Source organism: Phragmites australis, chromosome 21 (genome assembly GCF_958298935.1).
Source record: "Phragmites australis chromosome 21, lpPhrAust1.1, whole genome shotgun sequence".
NCBI classification, from domain to species: domain Eukaryota; kingdom Viridiplantae; phylum Streptophyta; class Magnoliopsida; order Poales; family Poaceae; genus Phragmites; species Phragmites australis.
In genome coordinates this window covers 4,474,057-4,495,548 of record NC_084941.1, presented here as the reverse complement: position 1 = coordinate 4,495,548, position 21,492 = coordinate 4,474,057, and the positions used below count along the sequence as shown (strand labels likewise).

The 21,492-nt window shown below is 45.2% G+C and overlaps 3 protein-coding genes and 1 long non-coding RNA gene across 4 annotated transcripts; 2 read left to right on the top strand and 2 right to left on the bottom strand.

Annotated features, from left to right (window-relative positions):
• Positions 1-364: 364 nt before the first annotated feature.
• Positions 365-1,281, bottom strand: LOC133903505 (uncharacterized). The gene is made up of 2 exons (XM_062344913.1): positions 876-1,281; positions 365-768 (listed from the first exon to the last, which is right to left on the bottom strand). The coding sequence occupies exons 1-2, from the start codon at positions 1,144-1,146 to the stop codon at positions 548-550; spliced, it is 492 nt and encodes a 163-aa protein (XP_062200897.1). The 5' UTR covers positions 1,147-1,281; the 3' UTR covers positions 365-547.
• A 1,369-nt stretch (positions 1,282-2,650) lies between these two features.
• Positions 2,651-5,969, top strand: LOC133903503 (uncharacterized). The gene is made up of 5 exons (XM_062344912.1): positions 2,651-2,887; positions 3,212-3,546; positions 3,930-4,025; positions 4,965-5,024; positions 5,471-5,969. The coding sequence occupies exons 1-5, from the start codon at positions 2,758-2,760 to the stop codon at positions 5,696-5,698; spliced, it is 849 nt and encodes a 282-aa protein (XP_062200896.1). The 5' UTR covers positions 2,651-2,757; the 3' UTR covers positions 5,699-5,969.
• A 987-nt stretch (positions 5,970-6,956) lies between these two features.
• LOC133903050 (uncharacterized) lies at positions 6,957-21,389 on the top strand. The gene is made up of 6 exons (XM_062344394.1): positions 6,957-8,867; positions 9,194-9,421; positions 9,554-9,694; positions 11,885-12,016; positions 18,281-18,355; positions 19,821-21,389. The coding sequence occupies exons 1-6, from the start codon at positions 7,716-7,718 to the stop codon at positions 21,066-21,068; spliced, it is 2,976 nt and encodes a 991-aa protein (XP_062200378.1). The 5' UTR covers positions 6,957-7,715; the 3' UTR covers positions 21,069-21,389.
• LOC133903051 (uncharacterized) lies at positions 10,521-10,989 on the bottom strand. Its single transcript, XR_009907191.1, has 2 exons — positions 10,857-10,989; positions 10,521-10,604 (listed from the first exon to the last, which is right to left on the bottom strand). It is a non-coding gene; the product is annotated as an uncharacterized LOC133903051 (long non-coding RNA).
• Positions 21,390-21,492: the final 103 nt, after the last annotated feature.

The following is a 21,492-nucleotide window of genomic DNA, read 5'->3' as shown; positions in this document are numbered from 1 at the left end:
CTGCAAAACTAGGTTGTTGGTCAGCGCCAGGGAAACTGGCCGACTGCTGTTAACTTGGGGACTAGCCTGTCCTTGAAAGAGCAACTCAGAACCGAATTGGCTAACAATGGTTCGGAAATACTTATCTACAGTTTATAATCACTGATACTACCTCGGAATTTTATTTCCTCGTTCCTGCCAAAATTGAACTGGTTTTTGCGAAATTCCTAGTCATGCGTTCCATATCAGTTCCAAACTTGCTTAGGATTTGAAACTACAGAACCATCGATAAACATATTCACAGCATCATAATCCATCATAAACTGCATCAGTTCCAAGAATCAGAGCAACTGCTCAAATCCAACTTAAGAACATCACAACTGGCAAGCAAACTCCATTCTCTCATGATGGGGATTGATTTTTTAGCCACTATCAAAAAGTAATTTCGTACGGTCTTTAACTCAGATGACCTTATATTTCATTAATATTAGTGACATCATAATCAAAATGGCAAATCATCAATTTATTCATGATGAGAAATGCCTCCTCGTGCTCGGCCTTTTGATCCCTACAGATCTATGTACATACGGTAGGCGTTCCTCCGCGGCGCGTAGTAGCCCTCGATGGTGGCGTCGACCTGGAACCCGGCCTTCCGGTACAGCGCGACGGCGGCCGTCCTCGCCGGGTCGACGTGCAGGGACACCCGCTGGACCCTCCGCCTCCGGCACCGCTCCACGGCGGCATTCAGCAGCGCCTCGCCGTGGCCCTGCCGCCTGCGGCTCTCCTTCACTGCAACCGCCAACCAGAGTTGCCGATTTGGGTTACGGTCTTAAGATCCGAAAGCTTCGGAAAGAGAGGTGAAAGAGAGCGAGCGAGCTACGTGTGCGTGTTCTCACCGGCGAGCTTGGTGATGGTGGCGCAGAGGGTGGTGGGGCAGGTGTACATGGCGTACCCAACGACCTCGTCGCCGTCGTCTCCAGCGGCGCTGGATGTCAAGTAGATCAGGCCGGAGTTCCGGCGCTGGAGCTCGTCGTGGAGGGATCGCGCCAGCGACTCGTGCTTCGGGAAGATCCTCCTCTCCAGCCGCACGATGTCTTCGATGACGCGGCCGGCTCGCTCGTGCGAGGGATCCAGCTCGAGTATCGTTGCTGTAGCGGCCGCCGCCATGGCTCCTTGGTCGTGTGGGGAGGAGGGAACTTCGTTTTGCTATTTGCACCCCGCTCTTGTTTCTTTTTCACTTGGCAACCAAACCGTGATAGGACCAAAATCTCGTAGTCCCGCAGTGAGCAAACTTAGAAATCTAGCATGCAATTTACAAACTCCAATCGTGCCCACAAGGCACAAATGTCATACCAGTTGGATTACAATTTGGCAGTAATTGCGCTGCTCATTTTGCTTTCCTTGGCGAATAACAAAAAATCTGCATTTGTTGCTTTCTTTAGCTTGAAATATATCATAGATGATTATGAGTTTTGAGTCGAACTGTGAAATAGCACATGTAAAATAATTACAATGTATAAGTCGAGTCGAATAATTTTTTGACTAGCTTGTATAGTTATATGTAGAAGATATATTTCTTCTCAAACACAATAAGCTAGCAGCAGGTGAGATTATCATGAGATGCCACTTTCAACCCAGGACAAGGTTTGACCTTGGACTATTAACCTAGCAGGTGCCTTTTTTACCATGTATTTGTGCTAAATATGAGCCTTATGCGTTGAAGAGAGCTTTAGGCCTTGCTTTTCGACCCATATTTGTTATAAAGCTGGACAGCAATGTTATTTTTGGCTAGTCTTTTTTGTCGAATCAGGCTCGTAAAGCCACTTATTTTTGTTTTTTTCAGATTTAAACCGGTAGTTTTTCCTATTTTTTAAAACTATGCTAGCATGTATAACATAGTTAGTGACCGAGCTCTCTAGGGCCTTTATATTTTTTACCAGATAGGAACTATTCAAACGCTAAATTGTCCTTAGCTGTAAGTATTATTGATTGAGCTACTTAGATTAGCCTTTTTCATGTTTCACTTCATTTTATGTCATGAACACGCCGCTAGCAAATATCTTGTGAAACAATAGAGAAAATGAAGTTAGCAGAAGCATATCACTGTCTTTTGATATTCTTGTTTCTCAAAACTGGTACCGAGGAATATGCATCATCCTACCTTTGTTATTTAGTGCAACTGTACGAGAGGGTTTGAAAATAATATATGAGATAAAAGAGTGACCGTAAGAAGTTGTATTGCAAAACTAACGTCTAGTTCCAATGACACAAATTCTCTTTTTCAATATAAACTCTACTATTGTTTCCTATCAATTTTGAATGTCCGAAGCTCTGTCTACGGATCTTATTAGTTACATCAGTAAATAAGATTAGACTGTATTAGTAGCTGGACATCACAACGAACAAGGTAAAGGTAACTCCATATGGAGATGTGGACATACTGGTTATCTCGTCCGTCTATCCTCCCTCACCTGATATTCATTTATCTGTTGATTCTTTCACTTACTTATAATTTTTTTTATCGAACTCTTCAATATAAATTTTAACACAAATAAACGATTTTGATAGCTCTTGCATCCGTAATGCTTAATGAAAATTTCCCTACCAATGAACAACCACTGAAATGGCCAGGCATGGACGGGTGATCCATAAGCACAAAAGGAGTCATCCACGAGGCCCGAAACGCAAAAAGGAACGAAACCCCTAACCCCTAAATTACCCATTCCTCCCACTGGTGGCCGGGTTTGCGGCGGCGCCGACGGGCCACCACCGAGCGCGATGGCGAGCTCGGCGCTCAGGCGATCTCTCCCGCTGCGTGGCGTCTCGCTCCGCCGTGCCCTACCCTCCCACCCGCCACCAGCCGCCGCCGTCGCCGCCGGGGGCTCCTTCCGTCGCTCCTTCCAGTCTGGTGAGCAAACCCCCACCTTCACCTCCTCTGATCCCCGCTTCTCCCTAAATCCTAGCTCTACCATGCAGTGTCTATCCCCGCTTGCCGCATGATGCGCGTACTTCTCATGCTTGCTCGCCCTTCCCCATTCGGTTGTTGTAACAAAAACCGAATCGAATGGCCGTAGAGATCTAGGTCTGACGCAAATGAGTTGTCTAGCTTTCGTGTGCCGAAACCCATCATTTTCCAGTGGTTTCAGGTGTGATGTTTGAAGAATTGATGTTAGAATGTTCTCCATAAGTATGTTGTTTTACATGCTTGTTTGGTTCGATTGTTGTTGCGCAGGGGATGGCGAGACCATGGACGAATTCGAAGAGCGGCTGTTTGGGAACAAGGGCATGGACGAGGGGTCACTGTACGCGAAGCTTGATAGGGTTGGGAACACCGGTAGGAGATACGGCATGGGCTCTGGGATGGGTGGCTTTGGTGGGTTCGGCGACAGGAGCAGCTCTGGGTCCATGGGTGGTTTTGATTCTTTGAACGATGGCATGAGTGAGATGCTGGGTAATACGGCCCGCAGATTCCAAATGGATGATGATGATGAGGACGACTGGGAGGATGAGGAGTTTGAATTCAGGCCAGATGTGCAGTATAGGCGAGGTTCGATGTATAATGTCCGGGTAAGAGGGAGCTTGGTTCATCAATGCATTTGTCGAAATTATTCAAGACATCTAAAATATTTTGCAGTCTTGAGGTTTGCTTTATCCTGTGTAAGCATTCAGTAATTCGGTGAGAAAGTGCATGGGCCAGAAGCGCTTGTGTTGTCCTTGAACATGTACAGTAAAAATGTTTTACTAGGCAGATATTTGTCAAACAAAAAAGAAACTGCTTTTCGGATCCGCTATTTCCAAAACAATTAAGAACATCCAGATGATGGTGGAATTACTCTTTATAGTCTGTGTAATTTACAGATTTTTTTTTCTTCATTTATACTTTATTCAATAACCTGCTCTTGTGGCATTGCTATTCTAATGCTAGATTTATTCAACTCTAATGAGTGTAGGACCTTGACCTTAAAAGACCTGCAGTCGCAAAGAACCCTCCTAGACCCCAGTTTGAAACATCCACAAAGGAAGTTTTGAGGAAAGCCGATTTTAGGGTGAGTACAGTTGCTTGGCAACCTAAGTAAATTCACTACAGTTTTTACTTTATATTGAATTGTGGATTTTGTAGCATTCTGCCACTTTTGTTGGACTAACACAGGAACACAAGGAATCTATGCTGATCTCAAAACTGTACTTTTTTGTAATTTGATGAAGTCGTGCAATGTACTTTACCACCCTACACTTTATTGTGTGTTGAAGTAGGATTTTCTCGAATATCATCTTATTATATGAACATAGCATGATTAAATAACAATCACAGTTAGCCCTAAAGGTCTGTTATTCTGACATCTTTTTTCTCATTGGGCATTTTATTATATTATGATTTAGCAAATATTAGATACTTTGTTATATTTTGCTAACATGTATGTTGTTATCCTACTCATGTTAAGTTACTAATGCACACAAAAAACTTAAATACATCTTGGAATGGTTTTTGTTTCAAACGTTGGGCTGCAGTAAGTATCAAAAGCAAAGATTGGAACACTAAACATGTATTTCAAGTTAGCTTTTTGCTAGGTACCATCTCAAAGATGCATGAGTTGGAAAATACCATCACATGTGTGGATGAAAGGTGGGCTCTCATGTGTGGATGACATGTGGGCCCTAGGCCCAATTGTTAGTGACACACCGATGGTATTTTCCAACTCATGCATCTTTCTGATGGTACTGAGCAATTTCACCCTTCAAGTTTCAATACATTACGTACATATATTTCGAAGATCAGATCTACATGCACACAAAAACCATATCCTATTGTACAGAGGTTTGCCAATAAATAATTACATTAGGTGCCTCTTTGGATGGAAGATATGTATTTTTTTTGTTTCAAAGGTTCTATCTTTGATCTGCTTGATTAATTTCCATATCGAGGCTACAGCCCACAAGTATCTTCCAGTCGCATTTTTTTTAATAGTCAGAACTGTTACTTGCAGAATGTTAGATTCCTCTCCAACTTTCTTACAGAAGCCGGTATTATCATCAAGAGAAGCCAGGTAAATGTTCCTACTCTGTTATGTGATGAGGAAATTTGTTAGATATTCCTACTTTGGAAAATCAGATCCTGTTCTGTTAGATATAGTTGCTAATCATGCAAATTGAGAGCAGTGCAAAGTTTTATTGCAGTTGTCCATTTATGCATTACCCTATCGTGGCTTTGCTTTGTTATGAAATACAAGCCTTTGCTACTGCTGCTGTTGTGCTGAGAATCTTGTTGGATGTGGATCTTTTCAATGCCTTGGTTCTAAAATAAAATGACACACCATATGTAATTGAAAAAACATGCAGACCACGATATCTCTTTATCCATTGCCAGTTTTGTGTTTCATTTGCCTTCTTGTTTAACTATATTACATTTAGAGAGTGCCTCACGGTTGCACTTGTAACTCTGTATTGATATATCTGTTTGCCATGGTTTTTAACGTACCGATCTGCTTCTCAGACTCGTATCAGTGCCAAAGCTCAGCGTAAGGTTGCGAGAGAGATTAAAACTGCCCGTGCATTTGGGCTAATGCCTTTCACAACTATGGGTAGAAGACCATTCATCTTTGGCAGAAGCGCGGAGGAGCGCCTTTCGGATGAGGAATACGAATACAACTTTGTAGAGCAGAAGGATGGTGACCCTGAAGAGGGCAATGGGGATGCTGAGCCAGCTGTGGAAACTGCCTAAACGTTCACATGGGAGTATTCTTTTTTTCTTTCTTTTCAGGCGCTCTGTTTCTCTGTTACTCTCATTCGACACAGCGTCGCATGCCTTCCTGATGCCCCATTTTGCTTCTCAAGAGCATAGCTCAGCTTGAAATAAACTGTAATTTTTCACGGGTTATGTACACTTATGTCTAGCTTGCTTGCTGTGCCATGATAACGAGATATTTCCGGCTTGATAACGAGATATTTCCGGCTTGGTATCCTCCAGGCTGGAGATCATATGCCAAATGAAATGTGGTCATGTGATCAGCGCTTTCCTGCGCGTTGCAAGAAGTTTGAGGTAGCAGTACTGATTTCAATTTTCTGTTCAATGATGATTGTTCAGCTCTGTTCAGCGAAGGCACCGACAGTTCACGATTCATGTGCTGGATGTTGAAAGCTTCATTTTTCTATTGGTTTTGAAAGATTTTATCCTGTTGTCTCAGAAAGAATGTAACTTGCTGGGTTAGGATATGCTCTTGCATCTTTGTGCCTCGAGAGTGGATTGTGCTCTGGATATGCTCATTGCTCTCGGGTACGGTGGCATGGTATATTGAAACATCGATATGCTTAAAACTATATTTTTTTTCTGGTAGTATTATCAGTTTAATCCTTTAAAGTACTTTTGTAATATTATACTTTTACTAGTAATAAAAAGTGATGGGAAAAGTTTTATCTAAAAAAACCGTGAAAAGCCAAATAAATCAAATAAATGAGTATTTCCTTCCCTCTGGTTGGGTGTCACGTCGGTGTGGATTGCACAGGTCAAGTGTCAATTCAGAAATAGGTATCAGAATATAGCCTGAAGCATATCCGCGGGCAAGGAACAATTTTTTTGAGAGGCACCGAAGAATTCATCATTGTAGAGTTATTTATTTTTTATACTGAGAAATGTTTAACCTCTGACACACGAAAATAAATGAGCGAACACGGAAAAGGCCCAGTGGATGCACCGAAGAAATGAAGCGTTGGGGTAAAAACTCTTTTCTGACTATCACTTTTTGTGCGAGAAATTTTATGTGTGTTTATTTGCCCCATTTCCTCATTATTCATTTAAGTGAGAACGTAGTTAGACATGTTAAAAAAAATCGATAATGTATTTAGAGACGTTTTAAAGAAAGTCAATGCTCATCTAGGATCTCCTGTAAATGCAATTATGCATTTAAGTGATTTCTTAAAAATTGCTCGGTCCCTTGAATCTATCACGACCATTAAAAAAACCATTTAATTGACGCCTCATCCTGATACGTCACGAGCCATTAAAAAAACCAGAGTTCAAGGGTCTCCGGCAACCATTTCCTTTCGCTTTCGTCGTTTTCTCGACGTGTCGTCCTCCGCTTCCTGTCCTGCCTCCTCCTCATCCCAAATTCAGCACGCCCGCCCGCCCGCTCGCCGGCAACCACCACCTCGCCGGCGACCTCCTCCCGCCTCCCGCCATCCAACTTTACCCTCTTCGCCGGACCGCGCCGCGGGACACACCCCTCACGCCAAGCGAGGCACCGAGAGTTTTGCGCTCTCTTCCCCTTCGCTGGTGACCACCAACCGGACCTGCAGATCGATCTGGGCTTCCATTGGTTTCTCCTTTGGTTGGTAAGGGAGCAATAGCTTGCTTGCTTGGATGGGTTGTGCCAAGAGTTAGGTCTGCCCTGGTCTGCCCTTTTTCTTCCTTTGCTTCGAGCAATAGAGATTCAAATCTCTGTTTCTGGGATGGGCGCTCAAATTCGTCCGATTTCGTGTGATTTATCGTCCTATCCACGAATACAGAGCTGGAAAAACGGGTCGGGAGGTCGAGGTCCGCTCTGGCCTCCGTTATCCTGTTGTTAAGTTTGTAATTTTAGGGTTTGGAGGGAAGCAAAGATCTCAAGAGGGGTGAGATTTGCTTGTAATTTCAGTGAATTTCTACAAGAAAAGAGTAGAAAAGGTAGTTTTGGAGGGCAGTTTGAGGGATTTGTGAGCAGAGAGGTGGAAATTGAGGTTGGTGGTGGCCTGAGGATTCCACCATGGTGGGGAAGGAACTAGTGGTGCAAAGGAATGGCCCTGTGGACATCCGCGAGATTTCCGCCAAGGCCACGCTCAGGGAGGTGCGGCAGAGCGGGCACACCTACGTGGAGCTCCGTCGTGTCGGGAAGCGCGTCATCTTCTTCTGCACCATCTGCCTCACCGAGTGCTTCAGCGACAACGTGCTGTTCGACCATCTCAAGGGGAACCTGCACTCACGGCGGTACGCTGAGGCCAAGGTCACGCTGTTTGGGCCGATGCCGTGGCCGTTCAACGACGGCGTGCTCTTCTTCAACAACTCGCGCGAGAAGGATCCGCTCTTGTTGGACTCGAGCTCGCAGAATGCTAGAGAGCTGTCGCTTGTTCCGCAGCCTGAGTTGGCAAGGAATGATGCCGAGGTGACTTCGAGGTTGAGAGATGGTTCAAGCTCCCGTAATGGTGTGAAAGGTGCAGGCGCTAGTGCCAAAGGCCGTGCTAATGGTAGAATTGCTGCTGTCTCTGAAGATAATGTGCTGTCAAGAAGCAGTGGAACTGATGGTCCTCTTGTTATTCCTGGTGTATTGCTAAAGGATACTGTTTTGAACTTGCCTGTGCATCTTTTGGGGTATGGAAATATCGCATATAGGATCTGTGAAGTTAGCCAGAGTTGCAAGAAGATTAGCAAGATCTGGTGTGCTTGGGTAGGACAAGAAGGCTCTGTGGGGTGGAACACTTATGAGCAATCTGGCTTTGCCATAGTCAACTTCTCTTATACATCTGATTTGGGTAGGAAGTGGTCTTGCGATGATCAGGACCTTCCTATCTCTGCTGGATCTTTCTTTGTAATTGATGATGCTGGGCATCGTGGAAAGCGAAGGAAGAAGTCATTTTCTGATCAAGAAGCATCTTCAGAAGAGTCTAATGGTCAGAGCAGCTCTCCACATGGCAATAGCCAAGCTATTGTGGCTAGTTCCCCAACAGGTACCTCAAACAATCTTCAAGTTGACCTCTTATCCAGCAAGTCAATGAGGAGAGAGTTGAGGAAGCAGAAGCGCATTGCAGCTGAGAAAGTTTGTGATATTTGTGGGCGACCAATGCTTCCTGGGAAGGATGTTGCTACCTTGCTGAACTGCAATACAGGAAACCTAGCTTGCAGCAGTAGAAATTTGAGTGGGGTGAGTAATTTCAAACATTCTTTGCTGTTTCTGTTTCCTAGTGTTTCTTGAAGATAGCAGCATGGACACATTTACCATTTTGTACAGAGAAAAAGTGAATGAGAAACTAATTAGAAAGTTGTATCTTCTACAATCACAATTAGAGATGCAAGCTTTCTCCACTGTTGAAAGTTCAGTTCTGATCAATTGGATACTCTCAGAATCGAATAAAGAACAATTATGTTGGAAGAATTCTTTTTTCACCCCAAATATAGAAATTAGAAAAATTCCTCTTGCAAATTCCAAATCTTCTGCTGCAATGACTAGACTACATTTGATCTTTGCAGGCTTATCATTTATTTCACACTTCCTGCCTTTTACACTGGACTATTTTGTGCCAATATGAGATGCTGACTGACCAAATAGCAAGCAAGGGTAAGAGCAATCGAGGAAGAAAGGCGAAAAATGCACCTAAGAAGAGCAAAATAACAACCATCCTTTGCCCAGAATGTCAGGGAACAGGAATCCATGTTGAGGGAGATGAACTTGAAAAGCCAACTGTTTCTTTATCTGAGGTTTGCAGCACTTTGTCACTCCTTTCTAGTTATCTACCTACTTTTTTCTTTCAGGGAGCTCGCTTTAGATTTTGTTTGTGTAAATCACATATGGTGCAACCTGAAAATTGGGTGGTTTGTTGGCACTTGCAGATGTTTCGCTTTAAGCTGAAAGCCATTGAAGCTCAGAAAGCATGGCTGAAGAGTCCAGAAGTGCTTGAGAACTGTTCCACTGGGCTTCATTTCCCCGCTGAACATGTGGAGAACTCTGAGGTAGCTTTAGAAGCACACACTGTTCCAATTCATTTTTGATGAGACATGGATTGAAATTCACTTACTCACATCACATACATTTGTTGCAGGAGAAGGTGATGCCACTGAAGTCGCTTCCTTTCTACGCCGCTGATGGGTAGGGATATACTTGGGTAAGCTCGGATGTACCAGGAGCCTGCCGGAGACGCTGTATAAATTTGCTAGAGCACCTGTAAATAAGCTGGCTAGACGCTGACACTGAAGTTTACTTCGGTTTACGTAGTTGGTGTTTGCCAGATGTTTGTACTGGAACTGTTTCGTGACTTTGTTAACCTGTGTCCGCCAGATACTATGACATTCAGTTAACTGGCAGGAACCGTATTCGACTTGGTTCAGTGTGTCAGATGCCGTTGTTTCTGAATTATATCTGGCTTTACAGATGCTGTTTTCGCTTGGGACTTTCTGATGCTACATTTCTTTCTAGCTGTTCCCAGACGTCATGTGCGCTACACGTTTTGTTTCTATAGTCTGAACTGTTTATTATGTTGTACGCTAAACGAGGCTAGAGTCAGCAATGATACTATTTTTAGAGGGCATTTCAAGAAAGATGGAACAGCGTGCAATGCTGTAGGATGATTTGTTTCATAGGAGCATAACGTCAGGAGGGATTATGGTTGTCCAAACAGCGAACTATCTGGTCTCGAAATCACATCTGACTATCTGTGTATGCAACAATTCTGAAACAGATTAGATAAATCGTATTTATTCAACGAAATACGATCAAATGTCAGACAAACAGATTGTACTAAACTGATTAGACTACTAAGATCAAGAGGATGGTGGTCACAAACATCGAAACAAAGTAATCTGAATGTTTGCTATGGCAGGGAAGTTTCAGAGATAAAATCATTATGGCCCCGTTACGACTTCAAGAAGGCATTTCAACGAAACTCTACAAGAAAAAAGGGCAGACGTGAGAGAAAAGAAATTAGGAAAAATAAAAGAAATAAAAGTTGCCAACTTGGATCTCAGCAAGACAGTTGTGTCTTCAGGAAGCCATCGAAACGACGGCCTCACATTTCGAGAAAGATAACGCAGTGTTCGTCGAACAACATCATTGATCCGTGCGATCCAGCAACGACACAAAATAACCAAGCAAAAAAAGATAGCGCGCACACACGCAAACACAAATCACCATACCAACCTTCAGGCGTACTGAGAAATCCAAGATGTGGTCACACATAGATCTAGAAGGGTGAGAGATGGGTTTCTTGAACGAGGCGGCCGTGGCGACTAGGGTTTCTGCTGCCCTCGCGATGGGCGATCGACAGATGCGGAGACCCCTCCAATTTATAGGCTCGCCCACCGGCAGCGGGGCCCCACCGCCGCCAAGCGCACAAGTCACTTTGCCAGGCCGGCGGTGTGACCCACGGGTCCCCCCCCCCCTACCCACCCAAAAAAAAAGAGTTTTTTATTTTTATATTTCAAAAATAAAAAAAATAAAAAATGTACATCCGTTTGAAAAAAATAATAAAATAGATATTGTTGGCCCATATTATCCATCTAACAAGCGATATGTTTTAAAAAATAAACACGCCACGACATGTTAAAAAACATTATATTCTATTGCTCTCAAAATTAAAGTAATATCAAAATAATTCTAAAAAATTAGTGGTGTAGAAGATACTACAATCTAGTTTAAAAAATCCAGCCAAAAATATGATCTGCACAATAAAAATAAAAAAGAACAAAATTTATTGTACACAGCCCGTGCCGAGCGGGCCGAACGGGCCGAAACAACAAAAATCTCGGCGCGGCGCGATCGCCCCCCCCCCCCACCCCCCCGACCGCCGTGACGTAATCTTTGGCCCAGCAAGCGCCGAACCCGCGGCCCGCCCGGCCGTCGCTTTCCCAATTCCCACGCGCCCGCTTCTGCCATGTTCCGTCGCCGTCCGTCCGTCCGTCACACCGCACGGGAAGCCGCACAAAAGGAGACGACCCTTCCGGGCTTTCGGCTCGCTGTTCGACCCACCCGATCGATCCGGCGGCGCAAAGCAGAGGAAAACCCCAGGCCGCAACCCCCCACAGTCCCACACCCGGAGTCCTCGCCTCCTCCTCCTCTACCACCGCCTCCACCACGTCTCTTCTCTTCTCGTTCTGCTGCCGCGCGAAGGAGGGGAGCAGGCGATGGCGAGCGGCGGGGCGGTGAGGGAGGTGGGGTCGAGGGCAGAGCTGGAGGCGGCGGTGGCCGGCGCGCGGGCGGCGGCGGTGCACTTCTGGGCGGGCTGGTGCGAGGCGTCCAAGCAGATGGATGAGGTCTTCGCCCACCTCGCCGTCGACTTCCCCCACGCGGCCTTCCTCCGGGTACGTGCTGCCGCTGTGCCTTAGCGCCCCGCCCTCCGTCCCCGATCCGATCGCGGTATAAATTTGGGTTGGTTCGGTTCGGTCGCCGATGTATGGGTTCGTCGGGGGCGGCGTAGGGATTGGATCCGTTGACCGTTGTTAGCGCTTGGGGTTTTGGTGTGGTAACGCGGAGAAGATAGGTTTTTTCGTGTGTGCTTGTTGGGCTGGGTTGTTTTTTCTTTTTTGAATACGGGAAACCCCATCTCCATTAGCAAGTAACGGAACAACCGTTTAAGTATTTTACAGCCGACCAGAAAGAACAGGGACGGAAAGCAAACGGTTCAACAGGGATAAAACCTGTTCAAAGACATAGACTATACAAAACTAAAGATATAACCAAGTCACTAGAGACTGCAAGATAAGCACCAGCAGACAACAGCCACTGGAAAAAAAATTTGGACAATTTCACTGGGCTTCTTCGGTATCTTCAGCAGGATTATGATCATCATCTTCGGACTGATCCTCTGAAATGGTCACTTGATTGCTTGGGAGAGCTCTAGATTAGGACTGCAGATGATTGGCAAGAGCATTCATCACCATGTGAAGCAGGCCTTGAGGCCCCTCCATCAGCTCATCTTTGCTCAAACCCTTCAACAGATCTGCCCAAAAATTCAAAAAAGAACAAACATGGAAGATGATTTCACTAGGAATCTAGGATCATGAATTAACTTCTTATCAAAACAAGCACAATTCCTTGCTTTCCAAATGGCCCAACTTGAAACTCCTTTTTCTAAGGCAGGAAATCGGTAATCCAACTAAAGAATTGTCGGACCCCTCCTTTGGGGTCACCTCGTGTAGCTCATACCAGTCCCTGGATCAGTAGCTGGTACGCACGAACTCCAACAGAAGTAGACATCATAGTCATACATCGGATAAATACGATAATAAAGCACATTACAGAGTTCATTACAATAGAAGCCCGAAGGCATAATCTTACAAACTCTCAGAACACAGCGGAAACACACAAAAGCGACCCAAGCCCTACAGGCAGCTTGAGTGCAGACGAAACCGGCTTCTCTAATCTTCATCTCCTTCTTCGGCGAAGTCGGCCTCTGGATTATCTGGATCCACAATTAGCAAGTATGAGTACATAAGGTACTTAACAAGTCCTACCTCAAGGGGAGAAATTAGATGCTTAAGGGTAGTTCAAGGATAAGGCTGTAGAGTCTTTTAGGTTTTGCGGAAAGCTAGTTTTATTGATGCAGGGTTCATTTTGCAAAGACTAACTTTTAATACAAACATTTACAAGAGAAATACATAAGTTGAGTTTATGGGGGTTGACGGCCCTGGGGGAGGTACACCCGTCCCGCTAGTTCCCACAAGACTTTGCCAGCGGACACACAGTCCAGGAGGCTTAGGGCACAAAGTCAAAACCATTTTTTTTAGAAAACACGGGCACACAGCCCACTCACACGCTAAGGAGTTACTCACGCCAAAAAACTAATCATTGTGACCAAACCATAGCATGTCCTTGACCGAGGATACGGCTATCCGGATAGGTTTAACACTCTGCAGAGGTTGTACACTTTACCCACAAGATATGCACGGGCTCCCACCTTAGCAACTGGTGAAGCCGTCATAACGAGACGTAACGACCTCACAACGAAACCACAATATCCACCCATGGGGCACTAAGATACCAGGGGCTTTAGAAGAAATACGGGAAAGATCACTTAGCAATCCCAAGGCTTGACTTAGCCTCAACAATATCACCAGCCGGACCTTGGGCTACACACTACCCAAGTCTTCTCCTGGTCTCCATTGCCACTACCGGCCTCCGGGTGGGTACCGCACTAAGTCAGAGGGGTTAGGTCATGTCCTGCCCATACAGGCCATGTGGTTGTACGAGTGGATACTAAGTGAGATGTCACAGCGAACCGGTCCTTATATGACCGAGGTAAGAGTCTCCCAGCAAGAACACCACAAAGGCGAACCTTGCTCCAAGGTGGCTCCCACCTTTGTGGGGCACCTTACTCACCCTCGTCAACACTACTCTAAAGTTTTCCCAAGAACACAAGTTTTACACGCACCAAGCACCAAGCACACACCATTCATTTTGTAAAGCATGATTATCACATGTAAATAATCTAGTTCTTTCTTTTGAGCAAAGCAATCCTAAGCATACTAGTAAACAAGCAATCTTCCAAACAATCATTATAGTTGATGTTGGGAATCTTCTAGGGTTTCAACGAAATAATGGTAACAATGACAAGGCATGGGATAAACAAGCTGGGTTATAACTATTCTAGCATTTCTTTAAGAATCATAACTATTAATCTAAACATGCATACTCCTATTATTTGAAACGATGGCTCTACGGGTTGTGTTCAAAAACATAGGATCAACATGGTCAACGGTTGTAGGACTTGCCTTCGTTGAAGTCCTCGCCTGCTCCTTCAAACTCCGGGTCCTCGGGGTCGTCCTCGAATGCTCCTTCCTCTAATAGTCGCAACAACGACAAAGGCACAATCAATCAAACAATTAAAATAATGACCAAACAATTTACAAAAATTATGAAATTGACATGATTGGATAGATCTCGAATTTAGATGAATATCGGTGGAAGAATCGACGAAAACGGAGTTAGGACGGAGGAGAAACGGGCTTCAGAAGGTTTGCCGGGAGAAAAATTCAGAAAAAGAAAAGGGGAGAATATTCCAGGAATATTCTGCTGAGTCGGCTCGGACTGGACTCGGCTCACGGCTCGGCTCACGGCTCGGCTCGGGTTCGGCTCGGCTCACGGCTCGGCTCGGGTTCGGCTCGGCTCGGGTTCGGCTCGGCTCAGTTTTTCGGCTTGGGCTCGGGCTCGGTTTTCGGCTCGCGGCTCGGCTCGGTGTCAGTGGGCTCAGCAGCCGGCTCGGCTCGGCTGACAGCGGGCGGCTCGGCTTGGCAAAGGGCCCGCCTGTCAGTTGCACCGGGGGGAAAGGATATAAGAGAGAGAGAGAGCAGAGCAGAGAGAGGAAGACCGGCTCGGGCACAGAGAGGATCGGGAGGGAGAGAGAGGGGCGATGGCGGAGCTGGTGCGGCGGCGGCGCGACGGCGGAAGCCGGCGACGGGGCGCCGACCGGAGGGCGGCGGCAGGCCTTGCCGGCCGGGGCTGGCTGACGGGCGGCCGGCGGCTCAGGGACGGGCAGCGGAGGCCGGCGACGGGGAACGGCGGCGGCGGGCGTCAAGGAGGGGGAAAGGGCACTGTTCACCGCTTTTATAGCGGCCGGCGGGGCTCGGGGCGGCGCGCGGAGCGAGGCAGCACGGGGCTCGGAGCGGCGCGGGGCGCGAGGCACGGCGCGGGGCGCGAGGACTGCCGGTGGCGATGGGACGGCGAGCGGCGCTGCGCGCGGCGATGGGACGGTGAGTCACGGGGAGATAGAGAAGAGAGAAAGAGAGAGAGAGAGGAGGGAGAAAAGGGGGAAAAATTTTAGGGATTTGACAAACTGAGAAACCGAATTAGGAATGAAGTCAGCTCCAATGAACATGGCAATAAAACCCAAGCAGCTTTAGCCCGATTGGGGCAAGACAGTGCGGGGCACCGGTCAGGGTGGGGCAAGACGGGGCGAGGCACCGGGCGGGGGCGGGTTAAGTTCTGCCCCGCCCCGTCCCGCTCCAGAGTATATGTTATATGCACGTTTAGCAAGTTTATTAAGAAGTTTATTTTCCTTTTGTAATGAAACTTTTAGTAAACTAATGCATGTATATAACTATTGTCATATTATGTTAGGTCTCGTGAATCTTAGATGCAATTTTTTATTGATTTGTATGTTGTGGTAGCTATTATTTCCTAATTAAACTTGATCTAGAGCTTTTAACAATTTTAATCGGAGCGGGGTGGGGCGGGTCGGGTCAAAATCGGAGCTCTATGGGGTGGGGTGGGGCGGGGCAAGAAAAAATTTCACCCGGTCTCGGATCGGGGCGGGGCAAAACTCGTCCCCGCCCCGCTCCATCGAGATCTGTAGCCACTGGACACAAGAAGAACAATTGTGTGCAAGATTCTTGTTGAGTGCAAAAATAGCAAGTCCTATCTCCAACCCAATTTCTTTTCAGCATATTATCCTTAGTAAGCAGCGCATTGTTCTTTAAAAACCACAGATAAACTTTAATCTTCAAAGGAATCTTGGCTTTCCAAACATGATCAAAAGAAGTGTTAGGAGAACCACTCACTAACCAAGTTTCGAGGAGGATTAAGGTTAGAAGCAGCAGGTATCACATGTTTTCCCTTTCCACCATCAATTCATCTCTTGAGTTCGCTCAAGTCTCATCTCTGGATGATGATCCAGACGACCTCTACTAATATTGCCAGCAGCAACCGCCCAAGGATCGGGAGATTGATGCTTAGGGATCAAAGAAGGGGTAGGGTTTTGAGCCCCTTGAATCAAATCCTAAGTAGATCGAGGACCAAATCCAATTGGTTGCCAAGCATGGCCCCCCTCACAACGCCCAAATACACTCCGCGCCATAGTACGACCATCCCCACACCCGTATCTACTAGATCCGAAGCCATCTCGCCTCGATCCCCAACCTTGCCTCCCTGCCATGAGCACCGGCGCATCAAGTTTGTATTGAGGTGGAGGTGAAGCTACCACTTGGGAGAACGACCTCGTATCTCCGGTGATAGATCCACACCAAACCGAGGAATCGGAAGAAGATGGAGATTTCCAAAAGTGTTGAAGTAGTTTCCCAAGAGCAGGATTGAAAGAGAGAGGCGCAACCGGCGGAACTCTAGGGTTCTCTGCAGTTAAAGGGGCAGGAATCGCAACTGCTCTGTGCAAGTTCAAAACTACCCTTCGCGACGCCTCTGGCTCCTCCCGCAAAGACCGAGCAAGCTCCAATGGCGGCCCCTCCCACTTCTTCGGTGCATATCCTAAGATTCCGAGGAATATTCGTGCATTCGCCCACGTAGCTTCACGAGCCCCTGGCACGCGCGACCACAACCGCGTGAACGGCACGAACCTGAAAGCCTCACAAGGTAGATTGAATCGACGTGCCACGGCCTCCCTTCTTGAAGCAGCCGATGGAAGCATGGTGGCTGGCGGTGGTCCCCCCGGCCGGGCCACCCGAGCGTAACCATCACGCATCCCTACCTCGTTCCCACTACAAGGTGTTCTTGATGCCCGTTCTGGGCTGAGTTGTTGTACTGTGAATGTTTCCACCCTGTTGCTTGGGCAAATTTGTTAGTGACTCTGGACATATTACTGATTTGATTCAATGGCACAAAGCAAGACTTTAATATTCTAGAGCAGTGAACTCAATTCTGTCGCTGAAATAGTTCGTGAGAATATATAAAAATTGAACTTACTTCTGTCTATCAGTTATATGCTCACATGATAGTTTTGAACTTGTATATTGTAACCTCCTCATTGGTTGCTGTTGAAAATTGTACTACCCTCACTTTTCAACTCTATGGAGTACTCAAATTGTGGGGTTGCATAGTTAAGCCATTGTAGGTGAGAGTGGGACTATGAGCCAGTATTCAGAGTGCCTGATGCTTGCAGCCCGGCATTCTGTGCTAGGCGTTCTCCACTGATGTGCCAATTTTTATTAAATTGTATCGATGGGAGGATCTTTTCTTTCTGGGTGGCGAGTTACCTTTATGCGCCAAATGTTGTTTGTGATTAGTGGTGCTAGTTGACACTTCATTGTAGTTTTGATATGTCATGTTAAAATATAAAATTATGTGTTCTATCTATTTGGTGCTAACTAGTACCAAAGTTATGTTTAAGTCGCTTTCTTGATGTTTGATTACTAATTTTGCTGTGGTGTTTATTTAGTATCATGTTGAGATAGAGGCAAGTACACCCTGTTGAGTACTAAGCTATCTTATGGTGTGTGCACAGTTGATTTGCTGGCTGAATACATCCCTATTGCGCCTGTGTCCTTCCGCTGTTTCCACTAAGCTATGAACTAAAATACAGCCCAGTTAAGCCTGTGACCTTTTGCTGTTTCCATTGAGCTATGAACTAAGTTACGAGAGATAAACACAAAACATTGTTGAATCCATTATCAATCTGTTTCTTCATTGATCTTATCATTGGTAAATAATCAGATTGAGTTTTTAATAAATACCGATGACCGATCCGATCCAATATTCCTCATTTATGGCCATTATGCTTTGGGCATTACTTCTGTCTCCCTGCGTATCTAGTAAATATGGTTCATTGACTGTCAAAAAGATTAGGATGTCCTTACATTCTTTGCTTATTTGTTTCTTACTACACTGTTGACTTCTGTCAGGTTGAAGCTGAAGAACAACCTGAAATATCAGAGGCATATGGAGTGACAGCGGTGCCATATTTTGTTTTCTGCAAGGTATTTATAATTACCGAGTAATATAATTCATTCTTGCTTCTTATCATTGAACTTTTTTACATTTTAATATACTTTTTTTTTTTTGCACAATGACTTCTGATAAGATCATGGTACTTGTCTTCTTCACTGAAGTTGAATAACTGCATGAATTCTAGTTTTCAATGATGGCATTATGAGTATAATGTTTAATAAGTGACGTGTGCTCTTTTAATATGGCGAGGGGTTTTCTGATGCTGTTTGGATTCACATGATCAATCTTCTCATTACTTATTTTGAAACCAGTTGCATTGGTTCGGTATATCTGGAGAATAAAGTCTCCCATTTTATTTGCAAAAAAGAAATTGTTATGTGGTGGATACTAGAGCAGAACTGTAGCAGAAGTGCAGAACTATCCACTTGTTCATGTGGTGGATCCAAGCAATGTTCACGTGGGATTCAATGGTGCATCAGTATCTCAAAGTGAGATTAGTTTGAAGTTAGAATAGAATATTTAGTTATCTTGTTGTTTTCTTTCTTTTCGAATAGATTCCACGTATTATGGATAACTTTTCTTATTCTAGATGTTAGAAGCAAAGTCAAGCCACCCTATAAAGGGATAGTGTGTTATCCTTTGGAATCAGGCAATAATAGAGAGATTCTCTAGTCTCCCCCCCCCCCCCCCCCCTTCTCAGCCAGGCCTTGGAGCCTTACCCATCCATGTCCAAAACAGAAATCTTTCCTGTATACGGAATAACAGAAATATCCTCGGACCCTTACCCATCCGTGTCCATAACAGAAATGTGCTTTCCTGTATACGGAATAATAACTTTCTGTAGGCGCTTCACCACATTCACTTGAGTCTGCCTGCACTAAGATGTTGTAGAATTTGTTCATCAGAACTTTCTATACTCTGCTAAAGGCTCCATGTGAATGTACAATACCTTTTGGTTAGGGTTTCGGTGTGTTTTGTGATGATGTAGCATATAGGCTCTCAATTCAAGTTCTTGTGGTGCTGAATGAAGTGTTTTCCTTGATTTTAACCTGTGCTGCTTGCACCTTGCAAAAGATGCATTTATAGTTTCTTTTTTCCCTAGTTTAGTGTGTCATGTACTCATGTCATCTCTTGGGACTTTGGTAGGCCTGTGAAAGTCCTTCATAGTGCCAATTTATATATGTCCAACAATTGTGATATCCTTATACATGTTCTCCACAAACAAGTTACAATACGTGATTTATTATGTGGTAACTGCCTCGTTCATATGGTTGTCTAGTGTACTAATTCTGCATAATTGCAAGATAGAGGTTAAATCTGCATGAAACATTGTCAAATATGTTGTTTTTCTATTAGTGATTGTTTTATGTTCCTGGAGGTTACTTCAGGAATTCCTTCAATGCAATGCTAAATCTTTGTTACTGACTGCTTTGAAAGATTTGTATGAATTTTGTAAAAGGTGGCTGTTCTCATGCAGACATTTTCTGCTTGCAGGAAGGCAAAACTGTTGATACTCTGGAGGGTGCAAATCCAGCCAGCCTAGCCAATAAGGTTGCAAAAATAGCTGGGCTTGCCAGTGTTGCTGAGTCTGCTGTACCTGCTAGCCTTGGAGTTGCGGCTGGGCCTGCTGTACTTGAAAAGGTCCAAAAGACGGCGCAGCAAAATGGATCTTCTGCTGCTGAAAGCACTCACTCTGGCAGCATGGAAGATGCATTGAATAAGCAATTGGAGCGGCTTGTCAATTCCCATCCTGTGTTTTTATTTATGAAGGGAACCCCTGAACAACCAAGGTGCGGTTTCAGCCGTAAAGTGGTTGACATTTTGAAGCAGGAAGGAGTTGAGTTTGGAAGCTTTGACATTCTTACAGACAATGATGTACGTGAAGGAATGAAGAAGTTCTCCAACTGGCCAACTTTCCCTCAGCTTTACTGCAAAGGTGAGCTGCTTGGTGGATGTGATATTGTTGTTGCTATGCATGACAGTGGTGAATTGAAGGATGTTTTCGAGGAGCACAATATTCCCCTCCAACCACAGGGAAGCAAACACGAAGAGGCAGTGAAAACTGAGTCTGCAACTGAAAAGGGTGGTGCAGTTTCTGAACCAATCGGGCTTACTGATGCTCAGAAAGCTCGCCTGCTAAGCCTTATTAATTCCAACCCAGTGATGGTCTTTATCAAAGGTTCGCCTGAGGAGCCTAAGTGTGGCTTCAGTGGGAAGTTGGTCCACATTCTTAAGCAAGAGAACATTCCTTTCTCTAGTTTTGACGTTCTTTCAGATGATGAGGTTAGACAGGGTCTAAAGGTTTTCTCAAACTGGCCTAGTTACCCTCAACTGTACATAAAAGGTGAATTGGTTGGCGGTTCAGACATAGTGATGGAGATGCATAAGAGTGGTGAGCTGAAGAAGGCTTTGTCTGAGAAAGGGGTTATCCCAAAAGAAACTCTGGAGGACCGATTGAAGGTCCTAATTTCCTCAGCCCCGGTGATGCTTTTCATGAAGGGCACCCCAGACGCTCCTCGTTGCGGCTTCAGTTCGAAAGTCGTGAATGCACTGAAGAAGGAAGGGATCAGCTTTGGGTCCTTTGACATTTTATCTGATGAGGAAGTTAGACAAGGTTTGAAGACATACTCCAACTGGCCTACTTTCCCTCAACTGTACTACAAGTCAGAGCTGATAGGGGGCTGTGATATCATTCTCGAGATGGAGAAGAGTGGAGAGCTGAAGTCGACCCTTTCAGAGTAGATGCTTTGTGTCTTGCTGGCGTTTCTAGCATCTGGTCAGCATCAAAGTGCTCTACGATGACATTTATGCCGATGTATTCATAGATGCACGTTTGAAACTTATCTGCACTGCCACATTACTAGAATTGTGACGTCTGCAGAAGGAATAACTTGAAACACTTGATCAGTACTGAATGGTCTTATATATTCACCAGTTTATTTTGTGGTCCTGGCTCTGGCTGGAAGTTTTTTATTCAGGTTTTGTCACAATTAGTAGATGAATGGTGTAAAATGTGTATGGAATGCTTGTGATGTCTACCAATCTGATCATTATTCTTGAGAATCGTAGTTGATTTTTTTAGAAACTTTTCATTCGAAGTGCTAGAATGGAGAAAAGACACTGGATGTTGATGTGGTCGGTGCTACCATGTTAAGCTGTAGATGTG

Excerpts from the sequence above, each read along its gene's own strand:
- LOC133903050 (XM_062344394.1), top strand. The coding sequence starts at position 7,716 with ATGGTGGGGAAGGAACTAGTGGTGCAAAGGAATGGCCCTGTGGACATC. Across the intron at positions 9,422-9,553 it reads CAACTGTTTCTTTATCTGAG|ATGTTTCGCTTTAAGCTGAA; the intron begins GTTTGCAGCACT and ends TGGCACTTGCAG. Across the intron at positions 12,017-18,280 it reads CCCACGCGGCCTTCCTCCGG|GTTGAAGCTGAAGAACAACC; the intron begins GTACGTGCTGCC and ends GACTTCTGTCAG.
- LOC133903503 (XM_062344912.1), top strand. The coding sequence starts at position 2,758 with ATGGCGAGCTCGGCGCTCAGGCGATCTCTCCCGCTGCGTGGCGTCTCG. Across the intron at positions 2,888-3,211 it reads CCGTCGCTCCTTCCAGTCTG|GGGATGGCGAGACCATGGAC; the intron begins GTGAGCAAACCC and ends GTTGTTGCGCAG. Across the intron at positions 3,547-3,929 it reads GTTCGATGTATAATGTCCGG|GACCTTGACCTTAAAAGACC; the intron begins GTAAGAGGGAGC and ends TAATGAGTGTAG.
- LOC133903505 (XM_062344913.1), bottom strand. The coding sequence starts at position 1,146 with ATGGCGGCGGCCGCTACAGCAACGATACTCGAGCTGGATCCCTCGCAC. Across the intron at positions 769-875 it reads CACCATCACCAAGCTCGCCG|TGAAGGAGAGCCGCAGGCGG; the intron begins GTGAGAACACGC and ends TGGCGGTTGCAG.